Below are 18,952 nucleotides of genomic sequence, written 5' to 3'. Positions count from 1 at the left end.
TTATATACGGGTTTTTTTTGTTTTTTTGTTTTGCAAAACCACTATATATGGCTGCTAGGTAATAAACGTCTAGCAAAACGCTGCTTTGTGGAGCTATGCATTCTAAAGTTTCAAATCTTGTGTTCATGCTTGTGGTTTTAACAGTGTACCATGTACTTTTATCCACTGCTTCATGTATAACTTGTTTGTTCACAAAGTTTTAACATCTCCCAATCCATTGAACAGTTTATCATTAAATAAAAACGCTACTGTAGAGCTGCATGCAGTATAGTGCATATAAAAATGTATGCGCTGGCAAAATGCTGCCAGTAGTTTTAAGACTCCTTAACATGCATTGGCTGTAAACTAGTCCACTGGTTAACATAAGCTGTCAGTTCTAATGCATCTTAGTAATGTATTAAAACTTGTCAATATTGCATAGTGTGTACAAGCCCTTGAAGTAGATGTATTGAAACCCCAGTGTCCAGGACTGCAGGCACTCTGTGTCAGAGCTGGTTTTTGGTTTGTTTATATATATGTTCTTGATTATACTGCTAATTGCCACTTCTGTACAGCAGATTTGCGTGGTTATAAGCTCAGCTCTTCTGTGCTCTACCTACAACATGAATGGTGTAATACAAAGCTCTGTAACAGGCTTCCATTCCCGGAGAACCTGCAGTATCCTAATTTTCCTGTGCTTTTGTCACCTTACTAAGCTTAAAGGGAACCTGAAGCAAGTAAAATTATTTAAAATAACCACATGTAGCTGCAAATGAATATCACATACTAACCTCACCATCAGTTCCTCTCAGAAGCTCACATTTTCTTCTTGGTAATCCCTTCCAGTTCTGACAATATTTTGTCAGAACTGAAATATACCAGTTACTGTCAGTTATAGATCAGCAGCTGTCAGTTACAACTGAATGTGTGCAAGGTAATGTCCATGTTTCCCTATGGCTCAAGTGGGTGATATTACAGTTAAGTGTGCTGACCAGGAAGCTGTTATGGGGTAATGGCCATTTTTAAAATGGAGGACTGAGAATTTCATTCATCACAGTGAGCAAATGGGATGCAGGAGAGGAGAATGAGATTGAGACGTGAGCTTCTGAGAGGAACTTATGGTGAGGGTAGTATGTAATATTCATTTGCAGCTATGTCATGTGTTTTAAATCATTTTACTCGCTTCAGGTTCCCTTTAAACAGGATATGGAGCTGCACAAGATGTGTTTTATATTTAGCTTAAAAATGACTCTTAGGCCTCAATTCACTAAGCTTATCTCCTGTCTTTAATAACTCTTCTAGAGTTGTTACCATGGTGATAAGGCATGTAGTATTCAGGAAACATTTTACCTCAGGCAAACCTAAAGTTAACTCTTCTGTCTTTAAGTTAACTCTTCAATCCTTAAAATAACTCCAGAGTTAAAGACAGGCTGTTTATTAACTGCATGTGAAAATGACTACAGAGGAGGTAACATAACTGCAGAGGAGGTAACTTAAGGAATGAAGAGATAAGATAACTCTCTCTTATGTGGAGGTAAGTTTTTCTCTTGCCTTATCTCCAGCATGATCTTAGTGAATTGAGGCCTTAGACTTTTAGTGTGATTAGATGGACTTTACATCTGTGCATAAATTATGGTTCATGTACAGATGTAACACCGAAAACATCAATGTTAGAATGAATTAGTACATAAAGCCAAACACTGCTCTGGTCAGGCTACTGTCTGTATAACAGTCAGTTTTGACAAAATGGAGAACTTGCCTCTAAAAATCCAACAAACTAATCACACAAGGTGCCAGATTGCATACCGTGTTATTTGTGGGTCATTTGTTTAAGATGTTACACTTATTGAACAGTCTCTCAAACTGACAGTGTTTCAACCAGAAACACTGGCACATTAGTGCTCCACTGTATAGGAAGGTAGTATGTGGTTATCTGGAGGAAATGGGAGAGCACCACCCTGTGCTGTGCAGTATACATTATTCCATGAATGTTCTCACAGCAAACTGGAAGTTGTTTGCATGCTGAGGCCAGAGGTGGCAGCTTCAAACATTTAACAGTTTCGCATAAAAAAAAAATAAAACTTGCAGCCAAGAGACTGAGAACTTGCAGTGCACATTTAGGACCGTAAATGTTTCCTACCCACATCCATGAGACACAGCAGGGGATGGAGGGTAAACGCATGCATGTGCACACGTCGGATATGCCCACAATCTTCATGGAATTGCCAAATTTAATTGGGAGGGGTCTCTCAAAGTTGTAACCTACAGTAGTTTGCTGTGAGCACATACTCATCCTGGTGCTGTCCACTGCTCACAATCATGCACATTTGAAGCTCTTGCGTGCCACATAAAAGGGCGAGGTGGCTGGATTGGGGCCACAGGACACACGTGTACTCACGTGTTCTATCTAGTATGAGAAGTAGAAGTATACAATTAGTGGCCTGTATTTCTACACAGAAATAATATGGTTTCTTATTACTTTTTGTAGCTGACCTGATGGAGCTGGATATGGCGATGGAGCCAGATCGCAAAGCAGCAGTCAGCCATTGGCAACAACAATCCTATCTGGATTCTGGTATTCATTCTGGAGCTACAACTACTGCTCCATCACTGAGTGGCAAAGGAAATCCAGATGACGAAGATGTGGATACATCTCAAGTACTATATGAATGGGAGCAAGGATTTTCTCAACCTTTCACTCAAGATCAAGTGACTGGTAAGCAAAAAATACTTTTGAAAGCTTGTGTAGATTTCCTGTATGCTGGTTAGCCATAAATGACCTAATGCATTCATCGTGGGTGTTTCCTCCCAGATATCGATGGCCAGTTTGCAATGACCAGAGCCCAGAGAGTGCGTGCTGCCATGTTTCCTGAAACGCTAGATGAAGGCATGCAGATTCCATCTACGCAGTTTGATTCTGCTCATCCCACAAATGTGCAGCGCTTAGCTGAACCATCGCAGATGCTTAAACATGCTGTGGTGAACTTGATAAACTACCAGGATGATGCTGAACTTGCAACACGTGCTATCCAGAGCTGACAAAGCTGCTCAACGATGAAGACCAGGTAATGACTTCTTTTGAGCATGTTTTGCTTGGTGCTTAAAATTTGTTCAGGTGAGATGTTTTAGGGGACTAAGGTTACTTTCAATTGAACCCGATTGGAGAATGGTCTGTACACTGTGCAGCAAAACCATTTTAGAGTGGGCCATAATACTGTATATGGCTCTTTAGCATAGTTTACATGAAGGCAATTGCTGCACCAATCCTTGGTTTTCAGACTCCAATGTTGAACACGAGGCGGTACAGCACCCATCATTGCCTGAATTTATGGGTATTGCCTATATGGCCTGGTTTCAGCAATTCTAGGTCGTAGCAAGCCAGATGGAGGAAATGTTTCAGCTTTTTGAGTATTAAGTCTTTAATACATTAAATTAGAAACAACCAGAGCTGTTGCATGTGCATAAGCTTAAAGTGAACCTGAAGCAAGTAAAATTATTTAAAATAAGCACACGACGTAGCTGCAAATGAATATTACATACTAACCTCACTGTCGGTTCCTCTCAGAAGCTCGCCATTTTCTTAGTGATCCCTTCCAGTTCTGACAATATTTTGTCAGAACTGAAATATACCAGTTGCTGTCAGTTACAACTGACTGCAAGGTAAGGTCCATGTTTCCCTATGGCTCAAGTGGGTGGTTTTACAGTTTAACTGTGTACTGACCAGGAAGCTGTTAGGGGGTAATGGCCATTTTTAAAATGGAGGACGGAGAATTCCATTGATCAGTGGACCAATGGGATGCAGGAGAGGAGAATGAGATTGAGTAGGCTACACAGGAGATGAGTATGACCTGTGTATGGTTATTTTTATTTTCAGTTCAGGTTCTCTTTAAATTGAAACAGAGCTAAGGCTACCCACAACAAAATGCTCATCCCTTTTGAAATCCCCCATTAAAACATGTATTGACCTGACGAGCACCTATGATGCAAGTCTACTAAGTCTTTAATACTTTGTTTATTAAGTCTCTGTGCACCACTCCAGTAACTGCAGTTGTAATTTTAAACTGCAGGTTTTTTGTTTGGTTTACTATTAAACATTGATGTAGAATTTTCACATGCATTTTAAGCTACCCAAAAGCCTTGAGAATGTGTGCTTAACCATTGTAGGATTGATTGCCTTTTTACAGGTCTAATTTTTTTTTTAATACCTTGGTTGCAGGTTGTTGTCAACAAAGCTGCAGTTATGGTCCATCAGCTGTCAAAGAAAGAAGCTTCTCGACATGCTATTATGCGCTCCCCACAGATGGTGTCTGCCATTGTCCGTACAATGCAGAACACAAATGATGTTGAAACTGCACGGTGCGCTGCTGGGACTCTACACAATCTTTCTCACCATCGTGAGGGCTTGTTGGCCATTTTCAAATCTGGAGGCATTCCTGCTTTGGTCAAAATGCTTGGGTATGTTGTGGGACCTTTTCACTGAAAATACTTGTGTAATTCAGGACATGTTGGGAGGGGGGGGGGGGGGGGGTGTTTGACTGTGGCACAACACACTTCCAGTAAAATTCTTGCCCTCTTTAGTACAGACTCAATTTAAAGGGAACTTGTATTGAGGAAGGAGGCTGTCATCTTCATTCTGTAAGCAAGGGTCGTCAAACTCTATCACATAAGGGGCCAAAGTCTAAAACCTAGTCTCTCTTGGGCTAAATTGAATTAACAGAATAACTTTTATTGGATGGTCTCAAACTAAGTGGCATAGCTATAGCGGTATGCAGAATAGTTCATTCCTGGAGCAGGTAAATATTGCACTGCTCTACTTTGGGGGGTTGTTATACAAACCACATGGAGGTTGAGAGGTTTGGCTTCCAGGAGCAGGCATCATTGGGGGGGGGGGGGGGGGGGCAGTTTTCTGGGTTATTGCTGCTCCCCAGCTCAAACTGACAATATTTCAACCAAAAATGGTCACTAATTTGCTACTCTGGATGGGGAGGCAGTGCGCCTTTACTGCTTTCAGTGATGCACGTGTGAAACTCGAGGGCCGCATAAAATGTCATGGAGGGCTGCATTCGGCCTGCAGGCCTTGTTTGGCACCTGTACTCTAAACCAGGGATGCTCTAGACCAGAATTCCTCCAGTCCTTGAGGGCCATAGCCATGCCAGTGTTTCGGATGGACTGAGAAATGGCAAATGTTTTACTTAATGGTCCACACCTTTCCTGATTCTAATCCCATCAATAAAATTGAGCTGTGCCAAAAAAATGTGTGAGGATGTCAGCCCTTGAGGCCTGCTATAAACCATACTAGTTGCCTGACTTCAGTGCTGATGCTCTCTTTTAGGCCCCGTTTCCACTTGTGCGTGACATGCATTTTACGAGACACAATGCCCGCACAGCTGCTCATGTCTCGCAGCCGAATCCCTCTAGCTGCGCTAGGCACGGCTATGGGATTCGGACGGTGACTCGTGCAATTATGCTGCAGAGCCTCAGATTTTTTTTTTTCCTCTGCCACGAATTTGGATGCTCTGCATAGACTGCTATAGGCTGCCAAATTCCATCCGAATATGTGGCCGAGGAATTGGCCTGGTTTCGCGCAAGTGGAAACTCTGCCTAATACTTTAAATGAGCATGCAGATCAGCTGCTTGTTCTGTGGGCTGACTGGAAGAACAGGCTTGTTGCAGGTGGCTCAAACCGCTAATGCTAAATGCTCAGCATGACAACCAGATGACTGGCGTTGTTAGACTCTGAAGTCTCTTAAATCAGCTTTTTACTTCAAAAATCTGTTTCTCATCCCTGCCCTACCTAAAACTCTGCATCCCTGCAGCTGTAATCTAACTAAATCCCCCCCCCCCCCCCCAACTCCCTGGGGGCAATCCAGGCAGCACCTCTGAGAGGCAGAGCTTTCAGCTGCAGCTCTGCCTTTCAGTGTCAGCCCAGATCACCGCCTCTCTCCCGCCCCTCTGCCTTCCTTCACTGAGGGGCGGAGATCCGCTGCTGATAGACGCGAATGGAGGCAGAGCTGAAAGCTCTGCCTCCAACAGCAGCAAAATACACAACGGAGTCGTGGATTTTGCGGGGAGTGGGGGGGGGGGGGGGGGATTTAGTTAGGTTACAGCCGCGGGGATGCAGCATTTTTAGTTGGGGCAGGGATGAGAAACAGATTGAGGCAAAGAGTATTTTTATGAGACTTCAGTGTCTCTTTAAAGGGAACCTAAACTGAGAGGGATATGGATGTTTCCTTTTAAATACCAGTTGCCTGGCAGTGCTGCTGAGCTCTTTGGTTGCAACAGTGGCTGAATCGCACACCTGAAACAAGCATGCAGGTAATCTAGTCTGACTTAGTCAGAGCACCTGATCTGCAGGCTTGTTGAGGTGCTGTGGCTGAATTTATTAGAGAAACTGGATCAGCAGGAGAATTGGGCAACTGGTAGTATCTTAAAAGGAAAAATCCATATCCTTAGTTTAGGTTCCTTTTTTTTTCTTTTTTTTTTTTTCTCTTCCTTTTTCAGGGAATGGAATGGACATAGTGGCCTCTGTATCTTGCACTTCAAATTTCCTTTAACTTTTTAGTAACCTGACGTCATATTTCTTTTATAGATGTTTATGACATATAGTGAAAAGTTGTGCAGCATCACGGCTGCAGAAGATTTGCCCCTGGTGGCAAGCACCTATTATACTGAGTAAATTGGTAATGTTTTTATAATTCCATCCCTTTCAGGTCACCTGTGGACTCAGTGCTGTTCTATGCCATCACAACCCTGCACAATCTGCTCCTGCATCAAGAAGGTGCTAAAATGGCCGTCCGACTTGCTGGTGGATTGCAGAAAATGGTTGCTTTGCTGAACAAAACCAATGTAAAATTTCTAGCCATTACCACAGATTGTCTTCAGATATTGGCTTACGGAAATCAAGAAAGCAAGGTATGGTTGTGATTCCTGAGTGCTAGACCGGAATTATCCTAGTGACTTTGCAGCATTCTTCTAGCAGAGTTTGGCACCACTTTAAGGTTTGCACTACTAGTTTGTAAAGGTGTAAGAACAGGGCAGCATGAATCGGTGTACTATGGGGGTTCAAGGCAGTGCTGGTCGTAATGGAAAAATCTACGCTTACGGATCATTACGCGTAATTTTACGCAATTACAGTTACTGAGTAGGAAATTATCTACGGTTCATCACTAACTACGCGTTAACTTACGCAGTTACGCGTAAGGATACCGTAACGTAGGCGCTTACACTACGATGTTACACGTAGTGCCGTAATACCCGTTAATGCGTATTTTATAGCGTACACCATTCGTATGCGTCAAAACGTACGCTTATATACTGAAGGGCGGGAGAAGATACTATTGGTTGCTTAGGATGTTGACTGATTGGCTACTCTTAGAAAAGGGGAGTTTTTACGTTAGTAATTACGCGTAAAATTACGCATACCTAGCAATTACGGTAGACCGCGTAATTGCGATACCACTTAACTGCTTACACGTAAATAATTACGTGTAAGACCGTAAGCTACGCATAAATTTACATTGAATTACGATGCGTAATTACGCTCATGCGTAATTTCGGCCCAGCACTGGTTCAAGGTGTTAGTGATCTACAGTAGGGATGAACAATAAGAAGGAAATTCAGGATTTATGTAGGATTATGCAAATCTTGTATCCAAAGCTTATGTAGCTTGGAAATTGACAAATTCTTACCAAGATGGAATTTGGTCCGTTTCCAAGCTGCCTGCTTTTGCATACAATTGTACAAGTCTGAAGCTTAAAATTATTTGCATTTCATTGATCATCCCTAATGAAGGAGCTTAGAGTATGGCGGGATTTATTTATTTTTGTGCGAATACATAAAATTGTTTGTTCTGATCTTCGTTTTCATCTTGAATAAATCTCTCCTTTCAGCTGATCATTCTTGCAAGCGGTGGACCTCAAGCCTTGGTGACAATAATGCGCACTTACAGCTATGAGAAGCTTTTGTGGACCACAAGCCGTGTGCTGAAAGTTCTATCAGTCTGTTCCAGCAATAAACCTGCTATTGTTGAGGCTGGTAAGTGGTGGGGTATAAACTTCATCTTTAACGTGACTACGAAATGGCTTTTCATGAAAGACCAGTAGTCTTTAGACTTAATAACTTTATACTTAACCATGTTCTGCTATCTACTCCATGGAACAATTCTTGCTTAGGCATTCACTAGCAGAGCTGTTAAAGTGGAACTAAGCACCTGATTTCCTCTCTGCTCTTAAAGATTGGCCCAGCATGTGACCTTTATGGAAACGGTCTACATTAAAATGTGTGGAAATTTTTAAAATCTGAGCTTGGTCTCACTTTGCATGGAGTCTTGAAGGGGTAAACCCTCAGTGTTTACTGTATGGGGACAGAGCTGCAGTTGTGCTTATGCAGTCTATTCACAACTGCAAAGAACTAATTGTACATTTTTGATCTGGGTAAAAGTGCAGAGCAGTGGGTTTCTCCAGCAAGAATTTTCATTGTGTGCTGTGCGACAGTGAAGTTCCACTTTTAATGCATAGCTCTGAGTTTACTGAGGGCTTGATCACCCTTGACACATTTGCAGTTAACATCAAACTGACATATTTGGTATAGCAAATTGAGGGGACTTAAAGCATGAAGGTGTATACACACATTCAATTTTGTTTTGCCAATTTCATGTAGTGATAGAGCTTAACTAAATCTTAAAGGACAACTGAAGTGAGGGATGTGCAAGCTGCCATATTTCCTTTAAAGTGGACCTGAACTCAGAACTCCTCTGCTCTAAAAGATAAACCACCTTGATTCATAAACAGCAGTGCGATAAAATCTTGTCGGGAAAATACAGCACTCGGTATTTTCCCGGTCTGTGTGCTAATTCATAAAGATTTCTCCAGCTGCCCTTGGAGGTCGGTAAATTACCGCAGCCCATTGAGCGGAAGAGTAGAGCAGTGTCTCGATTCTTTTTGCCCTGCAGAAATGAATCACACAGACGGCTCTCTCTGGCTCTCTCCACTGATGACTCAGACTTCGGCTCTCTGCACTTTTGCATTCGTCAGAGCTGTCGGTAACTTGTTGACGCCTCACTAGAGGTGTCGGTAACTACCGCCAGGCTTACAGCATGTTGAAGGCTTTATGAATTGACATTTGCTGACAATTTACTGACGTGTTGTCGGTAACTGCAGCCAAGTCGGTAACTTATCTCGGTAATGTCAGCTTTTCATGCGGTAACAGCCTTTATGAATTGACATTTTGCTAAGTGGTTGGTAAAGTTTGCTGTTTTCAGCATTACCGCATGAGGTAATGCTTTATGAATCGAGGCCATAATAACCTTTTAAACAATGTATTTGTTACGCTAGGTACACACCGTACAATTTTCTGACAGTTACCTGCCAGTTTATTTATAACATGAAGGCCCAATTCCCCCTCCCCATCAAAAATTGGCATATCAGAATTTTGATGTAAGCTTTAAGTGCTTACTGTTGTACATGGCTTGAGCTGGTCCATGTCTGTCAGCAGAGTAGATTTAGAAAGGAAAATGAGCCCAGTCCCTTTTCAGTAGCTAAATATGGTTACTCTAGGTTTTTTTTTTTTTTGTTTTTTTTTTCCCCCCCTTAAATTTCCTTGAACAGTCTTCTATACCTTTCCTGACTCATTATTCCACCTCAAGAGCCTGTTGGTAGGTTGGTTGCCCAGACAGTGGTAAAGGCCTTGACTTGTGGGTCCTACTGGGGGGACAGTTGCTGACATTGTCTAACTTCTGTAAAATGTTGTGGGGAAAAAAAAATCTGTGTTCTGAACGTAATGGTGGGGTTTAAATTGCTTGGGCATTGAATTTTTTTTTTCTCCACCTCTCTATCCTTAGGTGGTATGCAAGCTTTGGGATTACATCTTACAGACCCAAGTCAGCGTTTGGTTCAGAACTGCCTTTGGACTTTAAGAAATCTTTCAGACGCAGCAACTAAGCAGGTACACCAAATGCATTACTGGTTAAGAATAGAGTATTCATGCCTTAAGGTTAAGCTGCAGGGCCGTACAACTCAGCACACAAGTGATTTCTCTTTCCCCCCCCCCCCCCCCCTTTCTCCTTGGTGGGGGCTGATCAATGTGTTTTTTTTTTTTGTTTTTTTTTAATTACCGTATTTTCCTTTTCCTTCCCTCCCTCCCTGCAGCCAGCAAGCAGCACTGTACTAACTGTGAAAAGGCGGTGGTTTTGCCGTCTTCACAGCCTCCTGAGCGACGATCGCCGCTCGGAGACTGAAGACGGGGCGGAACTCCGCCTCCCAAGCAGATCATCTGCGCGCAATCTCCTGCAGTAGCCGGCCCCAGGACTTGATGCCAGTTGGCGTTAGGCGGTCCTGGGGCTGCCGCCACGCCCATTGGCATGGGGAGGTCTTAAGGTAGTTAAGTAAACTGAAGGGGAATGTGCAGTAAATGTGACCAGCTTAACTCGCCTGGCTTCTCCTAGTCCCTCAGTCATTCTGCTGTGCAGCATGTGTGGCACGCAGGCCACGTCCCTCCTGATTGTGTTGGGAGCATTCTACACAATGGCCCACAACTGGCCCAGTCGGCTAGGTCGGAGGGGCAATTGGTCTAAATGGTACAGAGTGGAACTGTTAGGCATCGGGAGGATTACAATGGGCTGGAAGATGCCACAGGCAAGTTAAACTGGCCACATTACATTCACTTGCGCTTCTGTTTAAGCGACCCTTTTCCAGTAAGATGCAGCCACAATCTTGACGCAGTTGTTAGGTGTGTGACGTGACTGCAGTGCATTTGCGACTTGTCTTGAGTAAAAAAGCTTTATTCAAAATGTGGAATCTCAGTTGCATGATTGGCTGCCAACTGCAATTCAGAAAAGTAATCGCTCTAGTGGGAAGAACCGCAGCATGATTTACATGTTAATCGCGGTGCAGTTGCAATCCGCAAAACGCTATTATCACAGCTAGTTGAAAATGGCCCTTGGGCCCTTTTCCACTGGCAATTACTAAACTTTAGCGATTTGCGCAAGTCTCAATCACAAAAAAGTGATTTTTGCATATGCATTACATTGCAAAATTGTGGGGAAAATCGCTGAGGCGCGATCACGCTTTGGTTAAAAATTGAATTGCGGCAGTAGAAAATACCTACTGCGATTCCTGTTTTGCAAACCCTAGCAATTTTGTCATTCAGCAACACAAGCGCATGTGGAAAAGGGCTCTTAGGGTGTTTTTTTTTTTTTGTGTGTTTTTGTCCCCCCCCCTCCCCTCTCCATGTCAAATGCCCATACCAAGTGAGAAGCTATCCCTAATCAGCGTGGAGCTTCAGTAACTTAATTTTTTTTTTCTCTTCCCCTCCACTACATTTCACAGGAGGGCATGGAAGGACTTTTAGGGACCCTTGTTCAGCTTCTTGGATCAGATGACATAAACGTGGTAACTTGTGCAGCTGGCATACTATCCAATCTCACGTGTAACAACTACAAGAACAAGATGATGGTTTGCCAAGTTGGAGGGATTGAAGCATTGGTGCGCACAGTTCTCCGTGCAGGTGATAGAGAAGACATCACTGAACCTGCTATTTGTGCACTTCGTCACCTTACCAGCAGACACCAGGAAGCGGAGATGGCACAAAATGCTGTTCGGCTCCACTATGGACTCCCTGTGGTTGTAAAACTATTACACCCACCTTCCCACTGGCCATTAATCAAGGTAAAAATTGGTAGCTTAACTGTTTACAGACTGCATTGGTAGAAATCTATGGCCTGCAGGTCGCTGCTCTGACAGGATGCGGATTGCACCTTCCCCGTCGCATGCTACGGCCGATCTCACCACTCTGCCAGTCTATAATACAGCAGAGCTCTGTGAGCCAGTCAGGAGTAGCTTTCATTGGCTCCTGACCATGTGATCACTGTAAGCCAATAAAAGACTCCTGACCGGCTCGCACAGTTCTGCCATCATAGTGGTGGGTCCGTGCGACGATTTGTCGGTAAACGCTGTTTTCTGGTACCAGCAGTCTCTGGTCCTTGAAGGTGTTATCAGGCAAATTGTGTAAAATTGGCTTTACTCACATGGGGCTTTCTCCAGCCCCTTGCTGCTGACTGTCCCACACCAACAGCTCTGCTCCCCGCCACTGTCCCGGTCTCCGTGGTCAGTATTCAGGCCGGCTGTCAATCATGGCCACGTGGGCCGCGGCAAACTGCAGGCGCAGAACTACTGCGCCTGTGCAGTTAGCCATGTAGCCATGATTGACAGCAGCGCTTCACGCAGCTGCAGTAAGCTGAATACTGACCACGCAGACCGGGACAGCGGTGGGGAGCAGAGTGGTCGGTGTGGGACAGTCGGCAGCAAGGGGCTGGAGCAAGCACCAGGTGAGTAAAGCTAATTTTACACAATTTGCCTGATAACTCCTTTAAGGCCCCACAGACTACTGGTACGCAAGGGGTTAAAAGAAAAGTGTGGTGAGGCTTCTTGTCCCTTTTTCCACAAATGTTTTATGAAATCTCACTAGGTCTGGGCTACCAAAATGTGGGTGGGAACTTTACTGTGTAACTTCACTGAAGTTCTTCTGTCTTTACAGGCCACTGTGGGTTTGATTCGTAATCTAGCTCTTTGTCCAGCTAATCATGCTCCCCTACGTGAACAAGGTGCCATTCCAAGACTGGTCCAACTACTGGTTCGTGCTCACCAGGACACACAACGCCGCACATCTATGGGTGGAACGCAGCAACAGTTTGTGGTATGTAATACAGTGTGAAAAGTGTTACTTCCCAGATGTAATTTGATAATCCAATCTCCCTGACTGTGCATACTTTTATGGACATCTGGTTATGCTGTTTAAAGTGGTTTTCATATGCCTACAGCTTGGGGTTTCTATTTAGATGTGAAGAAAGTTATGAGCTATAGGTGAGTGGGACTGCAGTGAGGTTTCCACAGCCATAGCTCTTTCCCCCTTATGTCTGTCATGCAAGGCAGAGTAGCAGGATTGAAATGACACCTCATGATAAATTATCCAACTGTTAGATCAGCAAGTAATGGCACACTAACCTTCTTTTTGAGACTGCCATGGTATTTGAGTAGCAAATAGTTTCCAGTTTCGGTTTAGTTGCTGGAGTTTAGCATTTCACACTGAATCCAAAAAATCTGGAATAGTTTGGTGTGCTGCACTGCAGATCAATGTTTAAGTGGGGACAGGCCTCTGGAGACCAGGCTTACCAGTTTGCACATCTGAGGTATAGCCAGTTTTTAATTTTTAAACATCTGTGAGAAATTTTCTCCAGTCTTTGTACGTGATTTTCTTTAGTAGGAAAGTAGCTAGATTATATAGAATGGATAGTTTTTTTTGTTTGTTTTTTTACATGTTTAGGTGATTTGTTTTAAACTGCTTGTTCATATATGGTTTCTTTAAGTGATTGTCTATAAAATGTAAAAAAATATATTGCAAAATTGCTTTTCTGGCTTCATAGGAAGGTGTGCGTATGGAAGAAATCGTTGAAGGCTGCACAGGAGCTCTGCATATCCTGGCACGTGATGTTCACAACAGAATTGTAATCAGAGGCCTGAATACCATTCCATTGTTTGTACAGGTAAGTACCATATCTGTGCATTAGTTTAATAGTTTTCAGATGTAGTCCAGCTTCATCACAATGTATTCTCTTGCAGCTGCTGTACTCTCCTATTGAAAACATCCAAAGAGTTGCTGCTGGTGTGCTTTGTGAGCTGGCCCAGGACAAGGAGGCTGCAGAAGCTATTGAGGCTGAAGGAGCTACAGCACCCCTTACCGAACTGCTTCACTCACGAAATGAGGGAGTTGGTAAGGAATGGGGTTTTAGTTCTTGATTTGCCACAGGTCTGAGGGGAGCACCTACTCTCTGCCTATTTGGCTCTGAAATAGTTAAAGAACTACTTACGCATTTTAAAAATTGTACACTTATGCACAAGTGTAAGGCCTAGTTTGTTAGGCGATGCGTATGGGTGTGCGCTCAGGAGGTAAGCGCACCCAATCACCACACCATATGTGTTGCTGATCCCATTTGTTACAGTGAATGGGATCAGCAATGTGCTTTGCCAAAAATGTGTATGTGATGGCGCATCGCACTGTTGTGCAGCGCACATAGTTTGAATGTCTATGCACTTCTGATCTTGCTGCCGAAATGCACACAGCAGTGCGCATAATTAGAACGAGCCCCAAAATGTGTACTCACTCACTCTTAAATTTTTCTGCCTATTGTGACATATCAAAAGTAATAGTACATTTTACCGTGACAAATATACTTCTAAGTGTGTCTTAAACTTTACAACTTTTAGCGCTCATGGTCCTTTAACATTACAAGAATAGACTGTCTTGCTCGCTCAGGGTCTGTCTAATGCCTAATACACACAATGCAATTTTCCATCAGACTGGGGAAATCAATTTGACAGGCGTGATCTGATTTCTTTTGCCTCCTTCTGTCCCCCTCCCCATGTCTCCTTGATTGCCAAGTGCGACTGGTGGTGCCGTAGTATGGCAGCCTTGGCTCTTGACTTTCAGACATTTCTTCTCTCCCCCCCCCCCCCCCCCCCCCCCATCCTTTCAGGACCTGTATGAGCTAAAATTCCTGGTACAAATCTCCGTGTGTACTTGGTGAAATGATTTCTGGTTTTTTTTTTGTGTTCAGGAAAATATGAAAGATTGGAAATCAGATCAATCTATCTGAAAAATTGCATGGTGTGGACCAGGCATAAAAGTATTAGAGGCTGAGGATCTGCAGGACAACCAGGGATTTTGCATGGTTTGAATGTAAATAACGGACAGCCTCCATATCCCTCTCACTTCTAAATATGATTACTTAGTAGTCTGATTAGAGGACCTAACTCTTGCACAAGGATATAAGGAAAATGGAGACATGCACCCTGTACGAGTTCAGCCTATCTCCTACCCCTTCATTTGTGTCTAATCACAAGTTGTGATTTGAGTTCTCCCCTGTCACCTGACAAGGCAGATATTCATTTGAAAGCACAGGAGGTTAACAAATGTCTGCTTCCATGAGAGCAGGAAACAGAAACCATGCAGATTTGTTAAAATTTGTATTGGCTGTAACAAGTTTTCTTCATTGTGCGGTTGCATATATTTTAGAGCATAGAGGAAGTTCGGAGTTCAGGTCTGCTTTAAACAACCACTGCCACCACACACCTACCCCTTTTTTTGATAGAAGATCCCTTTCTGAAGCCTATTTTGATCTACATGTATTCCCCATTTCATGCATGCATTTTTTTTTCTTTTGCTTCCTAAAGCAACGTATGCAGCAGCTGTCCTCTTCCGTATGTCTGAAGACAAGCCTCAGGATTACAAGAAGCGGTTATCTGTTGAACTGACCAGCTCTCTATTCAGGACTGAGCCTATGCCTTGGAATGAGGTTGGTAGCAGTTCTTCTGCATGTACAGAAATGCATGTCCAAGCAATTGTAAACCTAACCTGTATTTTATTTAACTTCACAGGCTGGAGATCTTGGAGTTGATATTTGTGCACCTGGAGAACCACTTGGATACAGGCAAGATGGTAAGCTTCTTGGGTTTTTAGTGTTTTTTTATCTTCAGAGTCCTTAGGTGGGGAATATGTATCCAACTCAAAAAAAAAAAACCCAAACTGCTGCCCATATCAAATTTTTATTTTATTTATTTTTTGTGTGTGGTCTGGCTATGTACCTCTACTTTTTTCACGCACAGGGCTGTTAGTCCAGAGCAATTTTTAACTTGTTAGCCAGATAAATGCCCATGTGTGAAATCTATTTTAATGCCTTGACTGCCATTGGTGAGATGGAAAGGTTAAAACCAGTCTACGGTGCCATTAGCTGCTGCAAGCTTGTTTCAGTCCTGTTTTGCCTCAGCTTGGTTACCCTTATTTAGATGCCATAAATAATGCTTCCACCTGTACTTCAACGTGTGTGTGTTTTTCATGTGTGCTAATCTGTGAAGTCTCTAACCTGGACTACACTGGTGACTGCTTTTGTGATGTCAGTAATACCCCTAACCTCAATCATAAAGGAAGGGTATTTAATTAAACCGGAGGCATCTCTAAGGGACTTGTTGCTGTGTAACCTGTTACATAGAAACTTGTGGCAGAAAAGTTTAATGTTTTTAGAATGGAAATCTGTGATTAAAGTGCATTCCAGCATTAGTGCTTATGGCCATACACAAGCCACTACAAAATGTATCTTCAGTCAAAAGAAAATGTAAAACTGATGCACTGACAATTTAGAATGAAAATATAGCATTCTTTTTTTAACATGCCAAAGTAAAGTTGTGGGTTCTCTACCTCCTGGTCTGTAATGTGTTTTTAGTGCATACAAAACTTTCTTAACCACTAGAGCACTAATTTGGGAATTGGCATTTTATAAATCCATTTTACAATTAACCAAGTTCACGCTTATGTTCTTCAGGCTGTATTTGTATAATTTAAAAAAGCAAAAATTGCCCGCAGACTTAATGCATGTTCAATTTTGTTTCAGATCCAAGCTATAGATCTTTCCACGCTGGAGGCTATGGGCAAGATGCAATGGGAATGGACCCTATGATGGAACATGATATTGGTCATCATCCAGGAGCAGAGTACCCAGTTGATGGCTTGCCAGATTTAGGCCATGCTCAGGATCTTATGGATGGACTGCCTCCAGGCGACAGTAATCAGTTGGCTTGGTTTGACACTGACCTGTAAATGTGTATATTTTTGGTGAGTATCTCTAATTTTTGTCATATTACATTTTGTAAAATTGTCCTCATGCTGTGATTTTACTTATCGGGTGAACTGAGAAATTGCTTTCCTCTTCACTATGCACAGTTATATTCATAAATATGGCTTCCTGGGTAAACCAGGATGTGAAGAATCAGCATAAAAATGCTTCTGATGTTAATGTACCCAGGTTATGGTCTAGCAAAGGAAAAAACGGCAACTTAAGTCTAGCAGTGTTACAAAGTGGCTTGATAAAGTTAAACATGAGCTGGTAATGGGCATCAGGTAGTTTGGCTATGATTGTGGTTGGACGAGATCTATGAGCAGGTTTCCATAAGCTTAGCACCATGAGATTTGTGCAAATGTTGTGAAATTTCTGAGATGGGAAATTTTTTTTTTTTATTTTTTTACCCATTGACTTGCGTTAAAATCATGGCGGCTGCAATTTTTGGGGGAAAATTGTGATTGCTGCAATTATACCATGATTTTATTCCAAAGCAATGGAAGCATTTGAAATGTATATTAAAAAAAAACAAAAAAAAAACCTTGAAGCGCTGATGGTCAGAAAAGCACTCCGAAGGCTACAGCCTTAAAGTGGACCCAAATTAAAAATACAAGATTTCAGAAATCTATTTTCTAAATTATAATAGCAGCCTTTTTTCAGTTGCATGATGACAAATATAAAATATTTTACATTTATTGGAGGAACCCCTCCCTTCCTTTCAAATTGCCGGCATTTTTCCGGCAAACTGGTGGAGTAGATGGTGTCTGGCAATGGAGGAATTGCTAATGGCTGCCCCCAGTATAACCCTAGCTATGAAAAGAGAAGGGTGAAAAGCATGCACTGAAATGATCATAGGTTTGAAGGAGTGTTTATTTATCTTTGTATGTGTCAGAGTGGTGCAACTAAATATTTTTAATTAAAGTTTGGTTTGGGTCCACTTTAATTGGACTTTTTTAGCCTGTTCTTGAACATGTTTTATCTCATCACTTTCCTGGTATATTAACCTCCCTAGGGGTAAGATCACTTCCAGATTTTGTCTAAAAGCGGTGCAATTTTTTTTTTTTCACAAGAATTTGGACCCAAAAAATGATACTGCTAGATCTCAGACAGACCTGAACATTACCTCCTATGGATCCAGCTTGGTGTTACCGCTCTAAGCTGCAGTTTTCCATACTCGGGGTTACCGCTAAGGAGGCTAAACCTGAAGCAGGAATCTGAACAGCCAAACATGAAATTAAAGTGCACAGCAGAAAACCTGCCACATGGTGATGGGACCCCTCAAATTGATGCATCAGTCTACTTTGCATACTGTAGTTGTGATAGGCAGTGGAAGAGAGTATCGTGCTCAAGGGTTTTATAGAATTTGCAGAAATTAAGGGGCACTGTAGTGAAATATAGTGGTATGTGGTACATTATTTAGGATTGCTTCTTTTACCATTATCCTGGTTTTTTATCATCGAGCACTTCCTATATATTGGTATGTAGCCCTTTCATCCCAGTGATGCTTAGCCTAGGCTGTTAAAGTGGACCCAAATTAAAAATATAAATTTAGAAAATAGATTTTATTTCTGAAATCTTGTAATAAATGGCAGCCTTTTTTTAGCTGCATGATTACAAATGTAAAATATTTTACACTTATTGGAGGAACCCCACCCTTCCTTTCATATTGCCTGGACAGAATCTGGCAGACTGGTGGAGAAGAGAAAAAAACACAGGCTGCTACTGATGTCACAGGGGAGGTGATCTCAGCTTGTGTGAGATTTCACATAGACTATGCCCCTGCGAGGGAGGGTAGCTGAAGACACACCCATGATCTAAAACCTCCTACTAACTAGGCTCAGAAGTAATGGCTGCTATCTGTATAACCCTAGTTGTGAAAAGAGAAGGGTGAAAAGCATGCACTGAAATGCTCATAGGCTTGAAGGAGTGTTTATCTTTGTATGTGTCAGAGTGGTGCAACTAAATCTCTTTAAAAAAAAAAGTTTGGTTTGGGGCTGCTTTAAGCAATGTGGAATTATCCTCCAGAGCATTCTGGAAGGCCAGGTATTTCTACTGGCTTCAGAACACTGTGCACACATGCAGCAGAGCTGCACCTGAAGATGCCACAACCTGTGATTTCTGTGTAATCTGGGTGAGGAAAGGTAAATTAGTCCATGTTCATAAAGTATTACATGAGCAATTTTTGTATTTACTACCTTTCCTCTAAGTTAATCTAAGTAACCATTTCTGAAGACTGCATAATGTAGTTGTATAAATGTCTAAATGCATGCATTTACCGTGTTTTTTTTTTTTTCATTAGTAGTAATTACC

At 42.4% G+C, this 18,952-nt stretch overlaps 1 protein-coding gene across 1 annotated transcript in view; it reads left to right on the top strand.

Moving 5' to 3' along the window:
• Positions 1–18,952, top strand: part of CTNNB1 (catenin beta 1) — a 43,263-nt gene that overhangs the window by 23,415 nt on the left and 896 nt on the right. The window contains 14 exon segments of the mRNA XM_068236319.1: positions 2,468–2,695; positions 2,792–3,004; positions 3,007–3,044; positions 4,196–4,434; positions 6,690–6,891; positions 7,869–8,013; positions 9,818–9,921; positions 11,304–11,642; positions 12,511–12,669; positions 13,397–13,516; positions 13,593–13,743; positions 15,204–15,325; positions 15,408–15,468; positions 16,418–16,638. Coding sequence (XP_068092420.1) covers positions 2,468–2,695; positions 2,792–3,004; positions 3,007–3,044; positions 4,196–4,434; positions 6,690–6,891; positions 7,869–8,013; positions 9,818–9,921; positions 11,304–11,642; positions 12,511–12,669; positions 13,397–13,516; positions 13,593–13,743; positions 15,204–15,325; positions 15,408–15,468; positions 16,418–16,623 — 2,327 coding nt within the window. The 3' untranslated portion in view covers positions 16,624–16,638.

Source organism: Hyperolius riggenbachi, chromosome 5 (genome assembly GCF_040937935.1).
Source record: "Hyperolius riggenbachi isolate aHypRig1 chromosome 5, aHypRig1.pri, whole genome shotgun sequence".
NCBI classification, from domain to species: Eukaryota; Metazoa; Chordata; class Amphibia; order Anura; family Hyperoliidae; genus Hyperolius; species Hyperolius riggenbachi.
Note: the sequence above shows the minus strand (reverse complement) of the source record. Positions and strands in the feature narration are given on the sequence as shown.